At 32.9% G+C, this 22,331-nt stretch overlaps 1 protein-coding gene across 1 annotated transcript in view; it reads right to left on the bottom strand.

The window, feature by feature from the left end:
- The window catches only part of HSD17B4 (hydroxysteroid 17-beta dehydrogenase 4), a 101,775-nt gene that overhangs the window by 59,538 nt on the left and 19,906 nt on the right, over positions 1 to 22,331 (bottom strand). Inside the window, exons 4-11 of the mRNA XM_081281713.1 lie at positions 21,233 to 21,292; positions 19,844 to 19,865; positions 19,696 to 19,742; positions 18,106 to 18,190; positions 16,441 to 16,628; positions 7,195 to 7,286; positions 4,364 to 4,388; positions 2,403 to 2,531 (exon numbers count right to left, since the gene is read on the bottom strand). Of these exons, the coding sequence (XP_081137839.1) occupies positions 2,403 to 2,531; positions 4,364 to 4,388; positions 7,195 to 7,286; positions 16,441 to 16,628; positions 18,106 to 18,190; positions 19,696 to 19,742; positions 19,844 to 19,865; positions 21,233 to 21,292 (648 nt within the window). The remainder of the gene's footprint in view (positions 1 to 2,402; positions 2,532 to 4,363; positions 4,389 to 7,194; positions 7,287 to 16,440; positions 16,629 to 18,105; positions 18,191 to 19,695; positions 19,743 to 19,843; positions 19,866 to 21,232; positions 21,293 to 22,331) is intronic.

Genomic DNA, 22,331 nt, shown 5'->3' with positions numbered 1-22,331 from the left:
GGTTGAGGCAGAGGATCTCAAGTTCAAAGCTATCCTCAGCAACTTAGCAAGACTCTGTCTCAAAATCTTAAAAAATGAAAAAGCAGAGGTGGGAGGGCCTGGTGGTAAATTACCCCTGAGTTCAAATCACCAAAAAATAAAAATAATAATAATAAAATACCTCCAGAGACAGAGAAAACCACCATTATGAACAGTGATTCTAGACAGAAAGTGGAAGTTCCTGTTCTGGGGTCTAAAAGATTGTAAAGAAGTTCACGTATGTGGATAACGTATTAAAGATATTCTGAAGGCTCTGGGACATAGGCTTCCTACTAAACTCTGACAAAAATGAAAAACAAAACACAAAGTCTGAGATGACCAACATTACCTGCTACTCTAGGTCACGCTACTAAAGAAGTTTCTTGCCTAATCCTCTCCCTACATCCCCATTTCAGCCTGTTGTCTTGAGGGAAGGCTATTTAATTGAAAAGCACCATGGTACAGGCTAAAAGCACTTCACTCAGAGATAGACAACCTGAATTAACTCTTAGCTCAAACAATGGTCAGTTTTGCTGGGACTTAGTTTAATCATCTCTAAACTGAAAGTACTAAAATAGGTATTCTGGAAAGTCAACTCTTATCAGAAAAGATGACTTTTCATTATACTTTTTTTTCACTTACATCTTTTTTTTTATAATGGTCTAATACTTTTGAGGCAAAAAGGCAGAGAAATGTTTTTAACTTTTCCTTTTTCTTTTGTTTATTTTCATTGATAAGCAATATTCAAAGAACAAAATTTATCTCAAATATCAAAAATATAAAATTACTACCATTTATGACATATCAATCATGTTATCGTCTGGCTGAGAAAAAGCATAATGAAAATTTCAAGAATGTACATGTAGGAAGGAAAGTATCAATAAGAAGCAAAAACCAAGCTGGGCACAGTGGTACATGCCTACAATCCCAGAAGCTTAAGAGGCTGAGGCAGGAAAATAGCTGGTTCAAAGCCAGCCTCAGCAAAAAGCAAGGCATTAAGCAACTATTTCTAAATAAAATACAAAATAGGGCTAGGGATGTGGCTCAGTAGTCAAGCTAGACATGGTGGTGCACCTGGAATCCCAGCAACTCAGAAGGCTGAGGCAGGAAGATCTCAAGTTTGATGCAAGCCTCAGCAACTTAGTGAGATCCTCACTAGTAAGCCACTTAGTGAGACCCTGTCTCAAAAAATAAAAATAACTGTGGATGTAGCTCCATGGTAACGTAAGCCTGGATTCAACCCCCCAGTACAAAAAAAAAAAAAAAATAGTAAAAACCTGAGCAGTCATTTTTTCAGATATATTCTTCTATCAACTTGGAATATAAAATTATTGAGGAAAAAGGAAAAATGTTTTTCTATAAAATGATCCTGACTCATAATCTTACTCAGAAAACTCTTTTAAATTTCACATGTCATATGCACATGCAACTTTTACTAGGAAAAAATGTGAATTTTCTTTGGTCTCTCTTCCTGTGGGTATATTGTAGGTGATTAAATAATTCAGGTTAATAAGCATTTATTAAATCCCTTCTGAGTTCAGCACTATGATAACACCAAGTACAAAAGAATTATATATAGGACTGGGGTGCAGCTTAGTGGTAGAACACTGTCTAGCATGCCCAAAAACCTAGAACTACAAAAAAAAAAAGAGAGAGAGACAAACAGAATTACATATAAGATACAATCTCTGCCTCAAAGAATTTTCCATGCAGTTAAGAAACTATATATTCATGGAAAAAAGCAATGGACAACAGTTACAATTAAATGTTAATTAGAAGTTCAAGTGGGTAGGAGTTCAACTAACAGAAAGATCAACTTAGCCTAGATTATCTGGAAAGGTTCTGCTAAGTATCTAGGCTTCAGTATTTCTAAGAAAGCACTAAAATTATGTAGAGGTGATAGAAGGAAGACAAAATATGATAGAAAAGGAAAGAAACAATAGCAAAAACTAAGCACTAAAGCAAAGCCTCTTTTATTCTCTAAATGAAAAAGAGCTAAGCCCAAGTAAACTAAGCTTAAATAAACTTTGGAGGAAATAGAGAAAAATGCAGTCAAACTAGGAGCATGCATCTAGATAAAGGAAGATTTTTTAAATGAACTATCAGCTAAAAAGTAGGTGCATTTAACACAAATAAGTAAATGCCTTGTGCCATCCATCCCCCTGCCACTAATAAGCCAAAAAACAAGACTATAAAAAAATAACAGTGGGACATAAATATCTTAAATACAAAGAGTTCTAATACCAACTATAGCAGAAAATATACTACACATGATAGAAGTGTTTAAGTCATCACAGTTTAGAAGGTCCTTCCATATAATAAGAGAGAATATTTGTTGCCTGTGGTTCCCCAACCAAGGTTAAATGGCTTGGGATTCTCTTTACCTTGGATATTCTGAGGCTTGCTGGCATTATCAAAGTCACAGATCTTCTCCCAGTTAGCCTTCACTGCCTCAGGAGTCATTGGCTGATTCTTCTGTCTTGCAATGGCTCCAAGGGTCCGCTCCCAGCGTACTAATTATAGGGAAAAAAAAAAGAAAAACAAGATACTGAGCACATAATTTAGGAGGAAAACAGAAAGTAAAATGTGTAAAAGCCCCTTAAATTTTTAACTTCAAGAAAAAGGAAATTCAGAAAAAAAAGTGTTCCACTTTGTAGAATTTTACTATGAGCATAAAATGCCTTTTTCCTAAAACACCCATCAGGAAAATGTTAACTAAAAAAATTGTTTTGAATAAAAACTTTCTCCTTTGACTGTGCCAGGCACTACTAAAGGTAAAATCTCATGCTGAATCTGAAAGCTAAATTACAAAATAATCGCACCAAAAGACTTACCTCATAACCAGAGATGACTCAAGTAAAGATACGTAACTCTTCTTGTATATAAAATGAAGATTAACAGAATAGAATGTGTTGGATAGTAAATAGAAGACTAGTGGTGGTAACATGCCAAAGATTTTAGTTAACAAAAAATCAGTATATCAGATAGCCACACATAATTCTCTTTACCCTTCTTTTGCCCTCCTTCCATTTCGACAAGAAGTCAACTAAACTGCACAGATTTACAGAAAACATAAGTTCTGCATCAATTCCATTAGGAGAATTTTTAACATTGTTTCCTTTTAAAAATCCAGAAAGAATAAATACACTGGCTACCTTATTTAAGCATAATGATCAGACTGTTTTTGATGACTGTCTCCCTCCACCACCCGAATTGAATCCAGAGCCTTATGCACACTAGGCAAGAGCTCTATCACTGTGTTATATCGTCAGTCCTTTTCAATTTTATCTTGAGACAGGGTTTTGCTAGGCTTCCCAGGCTGGCCTGAACTTGAAATTCTCTCGACTCAGGCTCTTGGGTACCTGGGATTACAAGGGGACACTTGATAATTATTAAATTTAAGACTTAATAATTTAATAAGTACTGGGAAATCTAGAAATGCCTGCTTTTGAATGTTTCCTATTGATGAAGTGCCAGATAGAACTTTTACTGAAGCACTCATCTTCCTATCATAAGTGAGTGTTTTTTTCAAAAGACACCCAAATGCTTAAGGAACTTTAACAACTGGACAGAGCAGTCATTAATGCTAAAAATATTAATAATTTACAATACATTATACCAATGCCCTCCAGTGACAGCAACCTTTTAAGTAACTCAATTAATCATGTGATTAATTTTGATACCAACAGCCAACTGAAAACAAGGTATTAGAATTTTCACAATTTTTTAATTCTATAAAGCAACTATAGTTAGGTTTAAGAGATGGGACAGAAGAGCACTGATAATACTAAATGAATTTACTATTGAAGAGAAGGAAAACAATTCCCATATCAGTTGCAATTTATTGACCAATGTTGCAAAGTTGTCCAATGTGATTTCTCACTCTCCCAATATTTTATGCTAGAGGAAGGAAATAATTACATGAAAGAATTGGAGAACTTGCTAGCTATGCCATCTAGAATAGGCTCCTCCCATGTTTTCAAAATCGTCTCTCCCTCCCACTCACTTCTCTGCTGAAACAGCAAAAATAAACATGTGGGATGCCAGAGATATTGGAGGATAAATACAAATATAAAGAGAGACTTTGCTAAATGAAGGAATAAGACAGGAAAAAGTCCTGAATAAGGGTTGCCTACAGAATGAACAGACTTTCGAAGTACAGAGGCCTGCAGGACAATTGCCACGTTTTAGAAGATCTGCTGTATAACAATATTCAAGTCTGAATATGTGTGCACTAAATCTAGTGATTAGGCACTTGACAATATGCTTATTACCTGGTTGTAATGGAAATGCAGATTTAAAGATATGGAAATAACCAATGGCAAACCAAAACTGAGAGACTTACATTTTCCAATCCATCCTGCTCCAACCTAGCAAAAAAGAGGGAGAAACATTATATTATATTATATAATGTATAATCACTAGTAGAATTTTTAATTTAAAATAAAGGCAGCAATCCTACTAGGTATAATAGAATGCTAGATGACAATGAATGAAAATAATATGGCTCTACAAAAGTCTACTGGTCCCATGAATTTACACTGTTCCTATTATCACAAGAGAAACCTAAAGTAACACAATATAGTAGGAAAAAAAAGACTATGAAGTAAGAGGCCAAGGCTTGATAACATATTTTCTACTGACTAGCTATGTAACCCTGGTCAAATCATTTGGCCTCCTGAAACACAAATTTCACCATCTGTAAAATAAGGATAGGATAACAACACATAGTTTACGTGGTTACTGTGAAATTTATACAATGTAAATTGTACACATTATAGTCTCAAAATAAATGTCCTTCTAGAAAGAACCAGTGAACTAAAAAAATAAATAAAATAAATTCAAAGCCCATAGAGTATTTTACTTAATGAATTATATATATTCATGTTAGTAAAACATCTTTATTTAGAGATAAGGCAAATCACCAAATACCAACTGCCACACAGAAAGATAAATTCTATATATCTATGTTTTTAGAGATTCAGGAAAATCCTAAAGGGAAAAAATGTCTGATATAAAGAAAATCCGGCATGTTTTCAAACACAACTACACTGTGGTAAAACTTCATATTCAAATTCTACATGTGGTAGGAAAAAAATGTATAAGGAGACAGCACACATCTTGGTGGCTCTAGGCATAAGGATGTAACTTTTCATCATCTTTTGCCTTTATTAATATGCCCACACCTTTTATATATCTGATGAATCTTGATGTAATTAAGAGTACATAAATCAGCAGTGGTTTTAGATAACAGGTAAGAGATATCACCTTTTATCATACTTTGGGAGTGATGTGAGCAACAAGTTCTTCTGAGATGCTAGAAACAACTGCTCCTGCTGAACCAAAATCTTTATCTGCCACTCTAGGTATCTATCAGAATTTTGCAAACAAAGTGGTAGTTTAAGTCAGAATATTATACCCACCTCTTATCATATTTTATCAATCAGGCATGTCAAATGTTCCTCATTAAAAATGTTCACAATAGAGTAAATGAAAATAACAACATAAAATTTTATCCTCAGCATGATCCTAATTGTCTACATGACTTTGGATGCGTGTTTAAAATACACATCTAAAAAAAGACTGGAAGGAAATACATAAAAATATAGTTCTCTTTGCGTAGTGATAATGTGGTGATTTTTATTTTCCTGTATATATATTCTAATATAGTTAAACTTTTCAGAGAGGATACATTTTAGTTTACAGAGTTAATATAATTTTCAAAGTTAAGTAATTTTTAAAATTCCTTAGATAAAAGAGGGTCAGGCTAAATTTTAAACTCCAGATGGCTTGATATTATTAAGTTTTCCTATTCTGTAAAATTAGATTTGTAAATTTCCTTCCACTTCTGATTTTCACAATTCACATTCAATGGGTGTGATTAGAAAGGTGGAGGCATATATCTCTGTTAGCTATATGAAGGCTATTTTATTTTTCTCCTTTAATTTACTCATAAGCTTTTTATTCAAATGAAGCAGGCTAATAAGATAGTATTCCCTTCAAACTGAGCCAGATTCTTTTTCTACCAAAAAATGTTTTGGATTCCACAGTATCGTACATACCACAGGTTCATTATAGAGAATCAAAAAATGGAAGGAAGAAGATTCTAATATATAAAACTTCAAGCTAAGAAAAAAGATCAAACTGAAATGAGTAATCATAATACATACATCAGCTTAAAAAGGGGATGGAGAAAACAGAAAAGTTTTCTTTTAAAGTTTAAAACAAATAGTAAGTTGTATTTATTGATCTATCATAGCCAAACTAAATTCCTGATACAGATTAATAAATAAAATTCTGGGACAGGCTGTTATATACTAGACACAATGTTAAAGGTTTAAAATTATCTATAGTTGTGTTATAGTTTGGATCTGGAATGTCCCCCAAAGGCTCATGTGTTAAAGACCTGGTCCCAGCTGGTGGTGCTATTGGGAGGTGGTGGGAACTTCAGGAAGTGGGGCCTAGTTGGAGGAAGTAGGTCACTGTGGGAACATCCTTGAAGAGTGTATCTTGCTTCTGGCCCCTTTTTCTCAGTTTCTCAGCTGCTATGAAGTGAACAACTCTTATCCATCACATGCTCCCCATCATCATGTTCTGCCTTGTGAAAGGACCAAAGCAATAGGGCCAAATGACTATGGATTGAACCCTGAGCCAAAATTAATCTTCCATCCTTCAAGTTGATTTGTCAGGTATTTTGTCATAGTGGCAGAAAACTAACACAAGGTGCCACAATAAACTTCAAGAAAACTAAAGCTCAGGAAGGTTAATTTATACAATATTCCAGCAAGTCAGTGACTACCAGAATAAGAATTCAAAATCTGATCCAGGTGACCTCAAGCTCTATCTTTCCATTTTAAGAAGCTGAATGGCTTCTTAAATCAATGAAATCTTCTATATATTTGACTAAACATATCATACTAGCCATATTTTCATTTGGTAAGACTATTAGAAATGGAGAACTATGAAAAAACATAATTTATAAAGCTGATGTTACATTTTCCAAAAGGACACTTGTACCTTAGTAACATAAACATAATATTTTAAAATATTCAAGTTACGTCAACCAGTGCAGATTTGTACAAATGTAAGCATTTGAAAAACACTAATTTTAAAATCCTTTTTTATATTTAATTACACAAATATTGCTTTAGGAAAAAACAGCAAGTTTCAGAATACCTCAAACAAACCACCGTTTTCCTCACAACTCTCATGGCAAAGCCAAAGGATCAGCGGTGCCACATACTCAGGCTTTAAAGCTTCAAAAAGATCTAAAATAAATAGAAAGAAATTACAAACAAGAATATGTACATTTTATCTGTCATTCTGCTTTGTGAAAATTGCTTACTTATGTAGGTAAAATTTCTTATGTTGATGATTCAGAGACTTTAAATAAACAAGAAAAAATATATACATATGTATGTAAACAAGAAAAAATATATATACATATGTATGTATACTCAAATATTAAAGGTTTTTAGAAGAACTTTTTCATCCCTATTGAGACATTTAGAAGAACTTTTAGAAGAACTTTTTCATCCCCATTGAGACATACCTGAAACATTATCAAGTTTCTTGATAAAACTGCAGTCATTAGACATACCTTTCCATGATGAGGAACATACTATTCTGGAGAAAATGTTAGAGCAGTCTCAGCAAAGACTGATGAGTAAAATTATATATAACATGAGAATTTTGGAAAACTTCAAACATCCTTGACAATTATAATAGCAGAAAATGATTGAAAAAGACCCTAGAACCATCATGATGAGTAACAAAACATAAGGATTGTTTTCTCATTGTAAACCTCTGTGAGCAGCTTAGTACAGCAAAAAAAAGTACTACATAAGAAACACAAAGACCGAGAATTTAGTGCCGGCCCTACAGGTAAGCAACTTAAGAACTTGGGAAGATCACTCAAATTCCTTGTACCTGTGTCTTCATCTATAAATTGGTAATTAAAATGTTTTCCCTGACTATTCCACCAATTTGTTCCAAGATTCCAATGAGAAAAAACTATATCTTATGATTTCTTTTTTTAAGCCAATTCTTTTAAAAAAAAAAAAAATTCTAGTTCTCAATGGACCTTTATTTTTTTACTTATTTATATATGGTGCTGAGAACCAAACCCAGTGCCTCACACATGCTAGGCAAGTGCTCTACAACTGAGCCAAAACTCCAGCCCTTATGATATCTTATAGACCTTAAATCTTATCTAAGAAATCAAATAAATGCAAAAACCTGAGATATGATGTAATTTTATATTAACATAATAAAATAGCAAAGATGTACTTATAGTCCTGTAAATTAAAGATCAGCTACAAAATCTTCACTTCATGGTCTCTAAAAGATCTCAAATCCACATGCAATCCAATGGCATAGTGTTCTCCACTTTCCATTATACACATATGGAGAAAATCAAAGGAAGACTCCATCCAACTTCTTGAACTACACAATAACACAAATTCTTAACCTATATACCATTCATCTCAATATTTAACATTCCTCTAATTTCCCATGTAACAATTTGCAAAATTCAATATTAAAGGATGTTTATATATAGGGATTCAGATATTTGAGGTGACTAACTTCATACTAAATGCAAAATGAATATATCTATAACATCCAATTGAGAGCTGGGGCTGTGGCTCACTGGCAGAATGTTCATTGTGCATGTGTGAGGCACTGAGTTTGATCCTTAGCACCACATAAAAATAAATAAAACGTATTGTATTCATCTACAAGTAAAAAAATATTTTTAAAAAATCCAACTGAGTATAAATTCTTAGGTGAAAAATGAACATAAGCTAATAGAAAAATACTTCTGCTTTATACCGGATTTTGCATATTATCACTAATGTTATATGCCAATATTCTTGTTTTCCAGTTCATTCTCAATCTGCTAGGTAAGCCAGCATCTATTAAACTCAGTTTCATTAAAAAAAAAAAAACAGCAAGAAGATAAACATAATGTCTAAGAAGGCCCATTAGCTAGTAAGATATAGTTATGTGAAATCAAAATTAGAACTTAGCCTCCTTTACCCAAGCAGTGTTTATTCCACAATATTAGATATATAGCATTAAAATGAAGCAAGTACTTTTTGACAATTTTGTTACCAGAAATGGTATTATTTTAAACCTTGCTGAGACAGAAGAATAATCACAAGCAAAAAGAAAAAAAAAAAAAAAAAAGCCCTTAGTTCCACACTGCAAGGAAGGCAGGGTTGCTCTGAGAACACATTTAAACAACAGTTCTGATACCTAAATACTTAGAGGTAGGCCAGCATTGAGATGAGGTTCTGACCCTAAACTATTCTACACTGAACCTCAACTTTCAAGGAAGACTTGGTTAAGCCTCCTGGTTACCAGCAACAGCAAAGACAAATCCTCTCTGAAGAAAAAACTGTGAATTTAAAGCAAAGAATAAACACAGATTAAGGTCAGGTAAAGGGCTTGTGATTAAAAATCACCAAACACTCATGAAGGAAAACCATAATGAGTAAAAAAATTTTACAATAAAAAACAGATTTAAACTCCAATGGAATGTTATAATTTAAAATATATTGTGTATGTGTGTGTGTGTGTGTGTGTGTATGTATGTGTGTGTGTGTGTGTATATATATATATATATATATATATATATATATATACAGATTTAATGCAATCACAATCAAAATCCCAATGATATTCCTCAAAGAAATAGCAAAAGCAATCATGAAATTCATCTGGAAAAATAAGAGACCCAGAATAGTCAAAGCAATCCTTAACAAGAGGAGTGAAGTAGGGTGGCATCACAATACCAGACCTTAAACTATACTACAGAGCAACAGTAACAAAAACAGCATGATATTGGTACCAAAATAGACTTGTAGACCAATGGTACAGAGACAAACACACATAAATACAGTTATCTCATACTAGACAAAGACATCAAAAATATACATTGGAGAAAAGATAGCCTCTTCAACAAATGGTGCTGAGAAAAGCTGGAAATCCATATGCAGCAAAATGAAGTTAAACCCCTATCTCTCACCATGCAGAACACTCAACTCAAAGTAGATCAAGGACCCAGGAATTAGACCAGAAACCCTATGCCTAATAGAATAAAAAGTAGGCCCAAATCTTCATCATGTCAGATTAGGCCCCAATTTTCTTAAAAATACTTATAAAATGCAAAAAATAAATTCAAGAATGAATAAATAGGATGGATTCAAACTATAAGAGCTTCTTCTCAGTAAAAGAAACAATCAGTGAGATGAAGAGAGAGCCTACAGAATGGGAGCAAACTTTTACCACATACACATCAAATAGAGCACTAATTTCCAAGATATATAAAGAACTCAAAAAACTTAATACCAAAAAAAAAAAAATAACCCAATCAATAAATGAGCTAAGGAACGGAACAGACAGTTCTCAGAAGAAGATATACAATGGATCAACAAATGCATGAAAAAATGTTCAACTTCTCTAGCAATTAGAGACATGCAAATCAAAACTATTCTAAGATTTCATCTCATTCCAGTCACAATGGCAGTTGTCAAGAATATAAGCAATAAGTGTTGGCGAGGGTGTAGGGAAAAGGCACAGTCTTACACTGCTGGTGGGACTGCAAATTGGTACAACCACTCTGGAAACCAGTATGGAGATTCGCTGGAAAACTTGGAATGGAACCACCATTTGACCCAGCTATCCCACTCCTCAGTTAATATCCAAGAGACTTAAAAACAGCATACTAGAGTGATGCAGCCACATCAATGTTTATAGCAACACAATTCACATTAGCTAAATTGTGGAACCAACCTCGATGTCGTTCAGTGGATGAATGGATAAAGAAACTGTTATAAACACAATGAAATATTACTCAGCATTAAAAGAGAATAAAATCATGGCAGTTGCAGGTAAATGGATGGAGCTGGAGAATATCATGCTAAGTGAAGTTAGCCAATCCCAAAAATCAAAGGCCAAATGTTTTCTCTGATAAGTGGGTGCTGATCCACAATGGGGACAGCATGGGAAGAATGGAGGAATTTTTGGATAGAGCAAAGGGGAGGGAGGGGATAGGGAGGCAGCATGGGGACAAGAAAGATGGTGGAATGAGATGGACATCATTACCCTAGGTACATATATGATGATGCAAATGGTATGACCTACTTTGTATGCAACCAGAGACATAAAAAACTGTGCTCCATTTGTGTACTATGAATCAAAATGCATTCTGCTGTCATTTATAATTAGAACAAATAAATTAATTTTAAAAATGCAAAAAATAAAATACATTGTATAGAAAAGCTACCTAATGATTCAGAAAAAGAAATCCAAAGTTCTAAAACGAATGTTAGTATAAATACAAAAAGTAAATGGTACCTAAAAATACTTGTGTCCCATGAAGTAACTAATTTTAAAATAATTCCACTTATCAATTGTTTCATACCATTTCACAGAAGCTTCTTTTAAAGTATTATGGAGATTTTCTTTTCAGAAATGTGTAAAGCCCAGGAATACTAAGTATCATAAACATTTCTCCAATAATCAAATATTCTACTTATTAAATAACTAAGTAAACAGGCTTTCAAGCATACATTTTTTAATTTCATATTTTCAAAAAAATATGAAAAAAAGACTCACACTACCTGATTCTGAGAATAATATGAAAACTACAGTATTCAAAACATGATATTGGGAAAAGGACAGGCATATAGATCACTGGAACACAATGGAGTATCCAAAAAAGACACACATATGTGGTCAATTGACTTTGCACTAAAGTATAAAGGCTACTCAAATCGAGAATGAGAAACAGTCTATAGAACAAAAGAACTATTTTCTTAAACAAATAAATAGATTTTAAAAAGAAGAAGAAAATGAACTATCATATGTTAAATACCTACTGACCTTCTTAAGATCTTTGGTGAAATATATCAACTCTAAAAATGTATCTTTTTAATGCTAAGTGAAGTTAGCCAATCCGAAAAAAACCAAATGCTTTCTCTGGGGTAGGGAGAGGGAGCATGGGATGAATAGACGAACTCTAGATAGGGCAGAGGGATTGGAGAGGAAGGGAGAGGGTATGGGATTAGAAATGATGGTGGAATGTGATGGTCATTATTATCCAAAGCACATGTATGAAGACACGAATTGGTATGAATATACTTTATATACAATCAGAAATATGAAAAATTGTGCTACATATATGTAATAAGAATTGTAATGCATTCCTCTGCCATATATAAATCTTAAAAAATAAACAAAAAAATAAAAATGTATCTTTTTATAAAACCAGAAATTTTTTTAATAATGAATTTGGTATTAGGTGATGTTAAATTATTTTGTTTGATACAATAAAGGCACTATGGTTACAATGGCTCTATCTATCACAGATTCATTTCCAAGTGGCTATTTGGTGAAATATAATATCTAGAAATTGCTTTAAAATATTACTGAAAAAAAGGAGAGGCAACAAAATAAATACAACAAAATTGGCTATTTCACTATTCATGAGTTGTTGAAGCTGGGTAATGGGTACATAGTTTTCTGTTTGGGGATTTGGGGGGTTTTGTTTTGCTTTGAGTTTTTGTTTTTGTTTCTTTGTGGCAGTACTAGTAATTGAACTCATGCTATACAAGAGCTCTATCACTGAACCACACCCTCACTAAAGCTTTATAGTTCTCAATTCTCTTCCTTATTTGTATGTATGATGAATAGTAGCACAGTAAAAAAAAAAAAAAAAAAAAATTCTTTTTTAATAAGACACACATAACCACAAAAAGTACTTTTTAAATTATGGAATATGAATAGAGTAAAATATAAAGCAACCATTAAAAATCCTATATAATTTTACTAAATAAAATATTCATGACATAATAAATAGGAAAAATAATAATTAAACTTCCATTCTCCAACTGAACATGTTAAACTTGGAAGTCATCAATCATCTCCATCTTCAAACCAAGAAAAAAGCTGAACAAATTAAAAATGAACAACTCTGTTTAACTCCACCAGAGAACTAAGTCACATGGCAAACCACCATTTGAAAAACTGAAAAAATAGACAAATTCAGAGAATCATGGCTTATCAAGAATAGAAGTCTCTAGATTCTATAAGAATACTTAATGGTAACTGACAAAATCCTAGAGGCTAAATGTGAACATGCTTGATCTTAGGGAGGCTCTATATTAATAGATCTCTGACATTTTGGTCAATTTTATTTCCAAAAGCTCCACCAAATTCTCACAGTGAAGATCAGAGAAAAATCCTCTCACATTCTGTACATGAACAGGGAGAAACTAACCATTTTGAAATATGTCTATGTTCTATTTGACACAGGTTTGTCTTGAAGAGAAATTACTTTACCAGAGCTTTATCTGACCTAAGGGAAGACCAATTACACAATTAGAGCCCCTCTAGCTTGCTTATCTCAAATAAGGGAAAGAAAGAAAAATAACACTAAGAAATTCTTCTGAAGGTCCTGACCCAGGATGATGACCCACTAAAAAAACTGAAGAGTTAATCATTAATATACAGAACACTTCCCCTTCCCAATGCAACATAGTCACATTAACAGGGTTCTAATTTAACATTATATCATTAATATACAGAACACTTCTCCTTCCCAATGCAACATAGCCACATTAACAGGGTTCTAATTATAGCTCAGAGAGTTCAAAGACACAATTTCTATTTAACAAAGAGTTCCCAGGCAAACCCAAAATAATGGGGAACACAAAAACTAAAGCAGATTAAAAACTGAAGTCTCTGATACCAACTGCTAAAGCGAATAGTAAACATGGCCTAACTCCTAATGAGATAAATGTAATTCCTCATACTAAGGGTTTATTTACCTCAATTTTTATCACCTAATACATCATGTTCAACTTTCAACAAGAAATTGCAAGTCATGCTAAAAAGCAAGAAAGAGTATATAGACTGAAGAGATAAAGCAAACAACAGAACCAAATTAAAATATGGCAGAGATATGGAAATTATAAGACTGGGAATTTAACTATGATTAATGGGCTAAGGGCACCAATGGAAAAAAACAGACAACATACAAGAACAGGTACTGTAAGCAGAGAGAGGGGAAACTCCATCAAAGAATCAAAAGAAAATGTTAGAAATCAAGATGACTATAACAGAAATGAAAAATCAATGAGCTTAAAGACAAGGCAATAGAAGTTTCCCAAACTAAAAGGCAAAGAGAAAAAAGAACTACAACAACAACAAAAAAAAAGAAACAGAATATTTAAGAACTGTGGGCAATCACAAAAGATATAATATGTTCAATGGGAATTTGAGAAGGTGAAGGGGAAAAGAAGGAAGCAGAAGAAATTCTTGAAGCAAGGATGGCCAAACTTTTCCCAAATTAATGAGAGATATCAAATCATAGGTCTAGAAGCTCAAAGAACACCAAGCAGTAAAAATACTAAAAATCTCCAACCAAGCATATTATATTCAGATAGAAAAAAAAACAAAAAACAAAAAGAAAACCATGGAAGAAGCCAGAGGGAGAAAAAAACCTTACCTAAAAAAGAACAAGGGTAAGGGCTGGGGTTGTGGCTCAGCGTTAGAGCACTTGCCTAGCATGTGTGAGGCACTGGGTTCATTTCTCAAAACCACATATAAATAAATAAAATAAAGGTCCATCAACGACTAAAAAAAAATTTAAAAAAAAAAAGAACAAGGGTAAGAATTATGTTGGACCTTCTCCAGAAACTATATAACCAAGAGGAACATGAAACAAAATATTTAAAGTGTTGGGAAAAAAGCCATCAACCTAGAATTTTATATCCAGTAAAAATATACTTACAAAGTAAAGAATATTAAAAGATCAGTAAAGACAACTCACTTCCCTGGAAAAGAAAAATTTGCAAAACTCCTATCTGATAAAGAACTTGTTTCCAAAATATACAAACAACCCTTGAAACTCAAACAAATAAACAAACAAACAAAAACCTCAATTTAAATTATCTGAATAGATAATTCACCAAAGATAAATGAATTTAAAAAAAAATAATGTAGAAGAAAACACCAAGCACCATATGTCACTAAGAAGTTTCAAATTCAAACAATGAGAGATAGAATTTCACACCTATTAGACTAAAATCCAAAAAACTGACAATAAAAAAAAAAATGCTGCCACAGACATAGAACAAGACCTCTAATTCATTGCTTTACCAGTTGTTTGGCTGGTTTCTTACAAAGCTAAACCCAGTCTGACCAACCATTTAGCAGTCACACTTCTTGGTATCTATTCAAATGAGTAGAAAACATGTTCACATAAAAATCTGCACACAAATGTTTATAGCAACTTTACTTCATAATTGTCAAAAATTAGAAGCAACCAAAATGTCCCTCAATAAATGAATGAATAAACAAATTGGGGTACATCTGTACCATGAAGTATTAATGAATTATAAAAGGAATGAGTTTGAATCTTCTCCAGGCATTAAAAAGAAAAGGGGAGAAATTAATAAATGAAGCACACGGAACTTTTTGAGTAGTGAAACTATTCTATAATGGAAGATATGCAGCATTACAGAATATACTGCTATGCAACACAAAAGTATTCCCATTACACACTATAAACTTTAGTTAATAATAATGAATCAATACTGGTTCAACGACTGTAACATACATATACCTACCACCCTGATGCAAGATAGTAAACAGAGAGGAAAACTGAATAGAAGAAATATATGAGAACTTTCTGTACTACCTGCCTAAAATTCTATAAAGCAAAAACTGCCGTAAAAAATAAAGTATTAGCCTGATACAATGGTGCACACCTGTAATCACAGCAACTCAGGAGGCTGAGGCAGAAGATCACAAATCTGAGGCCAGACTTAGCAACTTAGCAAGACCTTGTGCCAAAAAATAAAAAGGACTAGGGATATAGCTCTGCAATAAAGTCACCTGAGTTCAATTCCCAGTACTGGGGGAAGGAAAAAAAAAGTACATTATTTTTCTATAATCATTAAAAAGGGTTAAGAATTTATTATCCCATTCTATAAAAATGCATTTGTATCTATCTATGCAGAGAAAAAGGATGAAAGTTTACTTCAGTATGTTAAAATTCAAGTCATTTTTTATTTTTTCCTTTGTGTGTGTGGTGTTTGTTTTTTTTTTTTTTTAAAACTTTCAACACTGAACAACAATTACACAAAATGCTTTTGAAATTGGAAAGAAAGGGATGAGGTTGTGGCTCAGCAGTAGAGTGCTCACCTAGCAAGTGCAAGGCCCTGGGTTCAATATTCAGCACCACATAAAAATACATAAACAAAATAAAGGTATTATGTACAACTAAAAAAAAATAAATATTTAAAAAAAAGAAATTGGAAAGAAAATAATTTTTTTGAGTATTCAGAAAATTAAATACTGTTTTTTTCCCCACACACACACATTTGTAATAGCAATAAAACCACAACTTACCTTCAGGCATAACAGTCTGAGTCATCCGTGATCCAGCGTTAGGGGCAATAGTGTTACAGTGAATGTTGTTTTTCCTGCCTTCAATTGCAAGAGTATTTGCAAGGCCCAGAATACCCAACTTTGCAGCACTATAATTTGCCTGGCCAAAGTTGCCATATATTCCTGAAGCTGATGAAGTCATAATGATCCTAAAAGGAAAATCAGTCTCTCAACATTCTCTTTTCTGTTTTGATAATTTACAACTCTAACCTTATTTTGGTACGACTGCAACTGTCAAAAGCAACTCTTGGGTCATTAGCTTCTCACAGTCATGATTCGTATCTTAAAAAATACTGATATAAAAGTAATCTCTCAAAATTCAACAATAAGATGTAACTATTTGAGAAGAATCCCTAGTCAGAGCCAAATGAAATTAAGTATAATAATAGATATTTGTTATTTATTGAAAACAATAAGATTTATAAATATAAACTAGCAACATGTAAGTTAAAATTTTAGCAAGAGGACTAGGGTTGTAGCTCAGTGGTAGAGCAATCACCTAGCATGTGCAATGCCCTGGGTTCGATCCTCAGCACCACATAAAAATAGTTGTGTCCAACTACAATTAAAAAACTAAATAAATATTTTTAAAATATTTTAGCAAGAAATATTACATCAAGCATTTCTAATTCTTCCATCCTTACCACATTGCCTCTCTTCCCTTCTGGATAATATCAAATGCCCCAATATACAATGCCCTCTTAAAATCTGACTCAACCTCATTCTACTTAGTCCAAATAAAATAAATCATATCACTTATTTTTCAGAAACTGCCAAGGATCATGATAAACTAGAAATCTTCAGTAAGAACAAGCATCACAAATAATTTGTTTTTAGAAGATATGCTGCAACCCTAATAGGGATGACCCCAACACTAGAGTGCAATAGCACACACTGAGTTAAGTGCACTACCACCACCACATTCTTTTTTTGGTGGGGTGGGGAGAGGGGTAGGATGGCTATGAGGGATTGAACTCAGGAGCTCTGGACCACTGAGCCACATCCCCAGTCCCTATTTTGTATTTTATTTAGAGATAGGATCTCACTGAATTGCTTGGTGCTTCAACATGGGTAAAGCTGGCTTTGAACTCAACGATCCTCCTGTCTTGGCCTCCTGAGCCCGTGGATTACAGGCGTGTCCCACCACACCTGGCCACCACCACATTCTTAGTTACAAATATAGGACCAAACAAGGAAAGTCCTACAGTTCCTAAACAGTTTATGAAGACTAAGTCAGATCTGACCAATATCAGCAGGAAATAGCCACTCATCTTTCCCTAAGTTGGTCACTGGACACACAAAAAGACATTTTATTTAGAAAATAATGTATAACTGAATCCTCAATGTTCATACTAATTTCTAAAATGCCAAATAAGAGGAAAATTATTAATAATGAAATGTAAGAGGTGAGAAAAAAATACAAAGCCAGCCAGCTCAGCTAATCTATATCTATTAAAAAACACCAATTTAATGTGAATGTGCCAAAACTACATTTTAAAAGCCTACACATATTTCATAACATTTTATATAATCTTTCTTTGTACACAAACACACACACACACACACACACACACAAAAAAAAAAAAAAACATCTTCAACCTCCTTGATAGCTGTATAAAATTCTACCTTCCATATTTCTGTTTCTTCATATGATCCCATGCTGCCCGGGTGACTTGAAATGAGCCCCGCAAATGAACTCTCTGGATTATATCTAAAATAAGAAATTATTTTTATGTAATTTGTCAAAAATTAGATACATGTCTCAAAATCAACAGTTTATTTAATTAAAGATACTCATTTTATATCTAAGCATTCATAATCAGCTACTTTCACACCCCTCTCTGGTTAACCATTTTTGCTTCTGGTTCAATTATAACACCAATCAAAGGTTCACAACCATTCTTACAACCACTTTCCCTATAATTTATAAAATTATTTCAATCCCTATACATATCTAAATGCAATGTCATCTTTAATTAAGGTCTATTTTATGTAAAAATTTGCTGTTATACCCAAGAATTTTAGATACATAATTAGCACTTAACATCAACATCAAAAAAATAATCATAAAGCACACAGATCATTAATAATTACAAAATACTCACTATATCCATATTTTTTACCAAAGTTTAATAATGAGAAGGGGGACAGAGACTGAAAGGCAGAGACAGAAAGGAGAGAAAGAGACCCACGGGTTTGCAGAGATTTCAATCTAATCAACAGAATACTTAGGAAATGTTATTGCTAGGCCACTCTAGATTTAATGTATTCTTTTAATTGTCAAGTTTTTGAACCATTCTTACTTATTTTTGTTTCAATTTATGACTTCAACAAACATTTTCATGTGTACATTAGAAGAAAGTAAGAGTGTTGACTGTAGAAGGACGGAATAGGAGAAGGAAACACTTCATTCATTATAGCTCTAAGAAAATTACTAACATAAGCCCCCTTTGCCAGTAAACCTTATCTTTCCTCAACTTCTTTCTTATCCCAGCTGTTTAAAGAAAGAAAAAATTAAAAGCTCCTCTTCTCTTAATTCTAAGTCAGAAGAATTTTTTTTTTTTTTTAATGATGCTGGGTATCAACCTAGAGCCTGTATATACTAGGCAAGTGCTCTATCACTGCCCATGTTTTGCTTTTCCCAAAAGGATTTCTGGGGACAGAAGCATGTGCTATAAACAATGATACAATTATCTCATCTCAGTTACCAAGACTGCCACTTTTTCAGCTACCACTGTTTGTTTTAGTTCTGATGGCCAATGAAAGTAAGAACAAAGAAAAAAACAATCATCACTGTGATTGGTTCATTAACTAAACTCGAAACTTTTTGTCCCACCCTATTCAAAGATCACCATCATTTTAATTTTTAGTACCCTAGACTCTCTTACACATCCTGCTCTGCTCTTGAAAGAATCACAGCTAGGTAAAAGGACAAAGGCTATCAGAAAGCGTTAGTGCTGCTAGAAAATACTAACCATCTCTTAGGGAGAAAAATGGAAAATAAACAGAAAAAAAATCCTTCAGATAACTTCTGTCAAATTATTTAACATTATTTAAAATTTATAAAATGTTTTTAAAAATGCTATTTCCAACTATTCATCTTTTTCCATGTAGTTTATATGAGAAAGGGTTTTCCTTTTCCATATAAATTTATCAAATATCAAAAAGGCAAAATGGATAGATATATTCTAGAGAAACATATTTAAAACAACTTACCCCAGTCTTCATCACTTATTCTACTGAAAGAACGGTCCCTCAGAATTCTAAAATATTGATATTATATAAGGTAAGAAAGGGCAGGGAAGTATACACTTATATAAACAACTGCATGCACTTTACTAAAAATGAAAAAAGAAGTACTCACCCAGCATTGTTGACCACGACATCTACAATAAATATAAAAAGATCCAAGTCACAACTACAAAAGCAAGCATATTCATTTGCATTTGCTTACAACTCATACTTCTTACAAAATTACATAGAAGAGTTAAATATAATAGACAAAGAATACTATCAAAACAAAAATTTATGCTTACAGGAAAAAAAACTAATTCACAAAAACACAAGTATCATATAACATCAGTGCCTTCCTTTCAAACTTATAAATTTAAATTTTTCCACCTCTATCTTCTACCAAAATTCTATCAGCTTATTTAAAGAATAAGATGTTGCATAACTCTTGGATTCTAAGACTCCAGAACCATAGCCACCCTGAACTTAACTTCAAAATCACTTGAAATTTTAAGTTTAAAAGACTTTTTAGGCTGGGGTTGTAGCTCGGTGGTAGAGCACTTGCCTAACACGTGTGAGGCACTGGGCCCAATTCTTAGCACCACATAAAAACAAACAAATAAATAAAATTAAAGGTATTTAAAAAAAAAAAAAAAGACTTTTCACTGTCACTGCCACTGAAAAGTCCAAAACTCAAAGAGAAAATCATTAAAGTTAGAAACTGATGTCCTATTTTGATACATATTTGTATTCTCACTATATAGAGAAAATAATTATTTTTTAATATTCAACCACCATCTTATAGCTATTTTTACCCTATGACTTCAACTTCACAACTTTGTGTCTCTATCAGAGGTATCTGAAAATGGCTTTTGAGTTCAACCTAATATAATTCGAAAATAAATATGCTAGATCTAACAAAAAGGGAGGGCACACATTCAATTTACAAAAAGTAATCTTTTTCAGATTATAAACATATTGGGCTATCTGCAGTAATTTTTCTTCATAGTAATTCTTTAAACTTTCAGTAAAATATGTAGAACTAAACCAGGAAGATTACCTAGGGAAATATGGACTAAACACTATATTTGAAATGCTTCTTAAAAAATGAAATTTTTTTTTACTTCATACAATCTTCTTAATTAATTTACAAGATGTCAGATCATTTTTATCCAAATCGTTATAATTCTTCAAAAGAATCTGAAGGGTCCTTTATTGTCAAAATACTGACTTATTTTTCTTATAAACATATTTAAAACTTAACTGAATTATTACAAAAAGGACACTGAGAAAATGTACAAATTTTTATAAGCATTTAAGGTTCAAAAACAATAAACATATATTCATAAAACTGCCAATTCAGTCCTTTACGAAATAAGGTGGGTTAAATAAAATAATCAACGTAGAAAACAAATCTAAGAATATCTTCAAGAAAGAGATTTGTTTAATAGAAAATTTAAAAATATTTTATTAGAAAGGTAGAAGGTGCTCCATCAGGACCACAGATGAAAAGAAACATCACCTATTCTTCCAAAGGCATCCAGTGCTGTCTTCACAACCTTCTCTCCTGCTTCCACAGAATCTGAGGGAAAGAGAAATTAATACAAAACTTCAGCAATCTCCTTCACAATGACTTATCCCATTCACCCAATAGAACTCATTTTCAAGAAAAATACATTTCTATTGCAAGCACATAACATACTGAAACACTGATCCTCTAATATTATAAAGGATATTTGGCCCCTAAATAATTATTTAACCTATAAGAAAAGGAGTGATGAGGAAGATTATTAAGAAATCTTTGACAAATACTCTCTAAAGCAGCACTGACCTATTGATCAGTCTTTCTGTGAGGATGGCAATGTCCTATTCCCACAATGTCTAAATATGGAAACCACTCAACATGGAGCTTCCAAGTGTTCAAAATATGGCTAGTGTGAAAAATTTAATGTTTAATTTTACTTAATTTATATTTAATTTTAAATAACTACAGTGGCATTTCCCTTCAAGGATACAAATGAGTATTTGGAGGAGAAAGAGGTGCCTTTTTAATTTGAAAAAACATATTTAGTGTTATATGGAAATTAAATGTATTATTTTTATTTATTATTTTTTTATTTTATTTTTTGGTATCAGGATTGAACTCAGGGGCACTTGCCCTATTTTCTATTTTATTTAGAGACAGGGTCTCACTGAGCTGCTTGGCACCTCGTTGTTGCTGAGGCTGGCTTTGTACCCACAATCCTATCTCAGCCTCCCGAGCCAATGTGATTATGGCGTGTACCACTGCATCTGGTCAAATCTACTATTTTTGCAATACTAAACAGAAAAAGCAAAGCTCAACAAAATCTCACAGCTTTGTTATCTTCCACTAATCAGCCCCAGGTAAAGGTAAAAATCCCCTTAATTGTGATGTTCGATCTATATTCACCTAGGAGATAGCACAGTAGAATGTTACAAACACAGGCAATCTTGTGTACAGAGTACAGATGTAAGACTAACTGCATATCCACGTTCAGACTAACCTGGTCATTGGCAGCCTCCCTGACACTCATTTGCACAGCCCTTCTAATGGCTGTGCCAGCTTCTGGTTCCCTGTATTAAAGCTCTACATACTTGGA

The sequence above is a fragment of the Spermophilus citellus genome (assembly GCF_964194105.1).
Source record: "Spermophilus citellus genome assembly, chromosome: 1".
Lineage (NCBI taxonomy): Eukaryota > Metazoa > Chordata > Mammalia > Rodentia > Sciuridae > Spermophilus > Spermophilus citellus.
Note: the sequence above shows the minus strand (reverse complement) of the source record. Positions and strands in the feature narration are given on the sequence as shown.